This window comes from Diaphorina citri, unplaced genomic scaffold (assembly GCF_000475195.1).
Source record: "Diaphorina citri unplaced genomic scaffold, Diaci psyllid genome assembly version 1.1 scaffold8919, whole genome shotgun sequence".
Lineage (NCBI taxonomy): Eukaryota > Metazoa > Arthropoda > Insecta > Hemiptera > Psyllidae > Diaphorina > Diaphorina citri.
In genome coordinates this window covers 390-2,669 of record NW_007386294.1, presented here as the reverse complement: position 1 = coordinate 2,669, position 2,280 = coordinate 390, and the positions used below count along the sequence as shown (strand labels likewise).

The following is a 2,280-nucleotide window of genomic DNA, read 5'->3' as shown; positions in this document are numbered from 1 at the left end:
CTAGGATTTGCATCTGTATTGGTGCTAGGACTTGCATCTGTATTGGTGCTAGGATTTGCATCTGTATTGGTGCTAGGATTTGCATCTGTATTGGTGCTAGGACTTGCATCTGTATTGGTGCTAGGATTTGCATCTGTATTGGTGCTAGGACTTGCATCTGTATTGGTGCTAGGATTTGCATCTGTCTCCTCATCCGACGACACGATGACTACATTTGTCCTTGAAATATAACACACATTTCATTGGAATGGGGTATTCTTGGTACTAATTGTAGAAGCTTTTTAAAGTTGGTTGAAAAGAAGCGACATTTATTCTCTGGCTCTTTGTCTGACGTAGTTTTACTGACTGGAGGATCAGCCTTGACTTGTACACAATCTCGGTCTGGAGATTTCTCACGTTTGACAATGGTGATTGCTTGGTTCGTTGTATTCGACGTGGTAACTGTTGGTTTGGTGACATTGACTACAGAATGCTCTGAGGTAAGTACGATAGGACTTGAAGAGTTGGTGGAAATATTTGTCTTCTTGTCTGCAAGTTTGTTGCTAAGATTTGCATCTGTATTGGTGCTAGGATTTGCATCTGTATTGGTGCTAGGATTTGCATCTGTCTCCTCATCCGACGACACGATGACTACATTTGTCCTTGAAATATAACACACATTTCATTGGAATGGTTAGATTCAAAACAACAAGTATTTATTTAATAATCGAATGATTTGACTAAATAGAGGAAAAGTTGATCTGAAGTTTGGACCAGAGTACAACAGGGGAATGATTTTGAGTGCTATTGAAACTATTAGGAGTTGTTTCCATAGAGTTCCCGGTTGATTGAATCAAGTAGCGAGCGTCTGACATTTCTTTCATTAGGTATCTGGTGATCTCAAACCAAGTCCACGACCTCTGACTGATCAGGTCTACATGGTGCTATTCTCGGCACCAAGAACCCAACTTTATGAGGAACTTTAAGTTTAAGAACTTTAAGAGGAACTTTAAGTCCATGATAAAGTAAGTCTAATTAAGGAACTTTAAGTTAAGCACGATCTCTATTCGTGCAGCCCCGCAGCCATAGCAGTTGCAGAATTCTGGAGGTTCACATGCTTAATTCATTTGGACACGGATAAGTAAGTAAGCACAATGGTACAAAGTTCAAACAGCGAGGAACTTTCAACGCGATGGTACAAAGTTCTCATTGTGGGTTTATTGGTCCACAGTCACGCATGTCTGAGAACTGGTTTAGATCGAATACTACCCAGAAAGCCATAGAAAGGTTCCCTCACTCTCACACAGAGAGGGACACTGTTGCAGCAAACTCACTACTCAATGCTCATACAACACAGGGGGTCTACTTTGGAAAAAATACTTTTTCTTAGGCTTTATGGCAGGATTCTCACACAGTGAGCTCTTGAGATAGAATAGTAAAACGGGGTAAAGGAGAAGATGAAGAGATACAGAGAAAAATTCAAGTTTATAATCTCTCTCATGTTTACTTGATGTTTGTAAACACTGCCAACATCTGAGCAAGTATAACAAACAAGACAACATTAACAAGGAGTTTTAGACCAGGGGGCTATTTCACGTAAGACTTCTCAAGCCGAACTTTGCAAATTTCGCGCAAATAACAAAAAGGAATCCGTCTTTTCCCGAGCACGCAGTGAAGAGTGAAGTTAAGTCCAAGGAATGGACCAATGATCCTCTTTTGAAACATCCCGAGACAAAACAAGACGTCACTACGAGATAAGACAGATTTGTATTCGGCCTTGTTAGAGCAGGTACACTAATGCCCCATCACACTTTAAGTACTTGAAGTTAATCTCCGCTGAACGTGGTACGTGTCTGGATGAGTGACCAGCTGGGTATGCATGACATGCCGCTGGTTGTTACAGGATAGGCGGTCGACAAAGAAGTTCGAGATGAGAAGGAAAGGGAGGGTTTCTTGATCGTTCAAGTAGTATCCGTGGCCGAGTGGGTATCACAGGAGGCTTGCACGCCAGAGGTCCCGGGTTCGAAGTTTCTGTGCTTGGAGTTCTGGGTGCACTCAGCCTCGTCAGTAGCGAACAGTGGCAACATTACCAGTGTAAAAAGATTATTAAAATATGGACATTGACTGCAAATAAGGCACTAAAGTGATGTTGTGATATCCACTAAAGTTGTGAAAAAGTTCTGCTTTACCACAAAGAAAATTCATGATTGATTGAGGTTTCCTGCGAGTTATATTCAACTGGGATTATTCACAGCATCCTTGAGAGGTTGACCTTGGGGTAGGCTGACACTAGCGTTTGGA

At 41.7% G+C, this 2,280-nt stretch overlaps 1 protein-coding gene across 1 annotated transcript; it reads right to left on the bottom strand.

Annotated features, from left to right (window-relative positions):
* Positions 1-35: 35 nt before the first annotated feature.
* LOC103522506 (circumsporozoite protein-like) lies at positions 36-641 on the bottom strand (the record flags this gene model as incomplete). The annotated part of the gene is made up of 2 exons (XM_008487611.1): positions 36-219; positions 321-641. Coding segments are annotated over 2 exons (505 nt in total), but the record flags the coding sequence as incomplete, so codon positions are not given.
* Between the last annotated feature and the right edge of the window lie 1,639 nt (positions 642-2,280).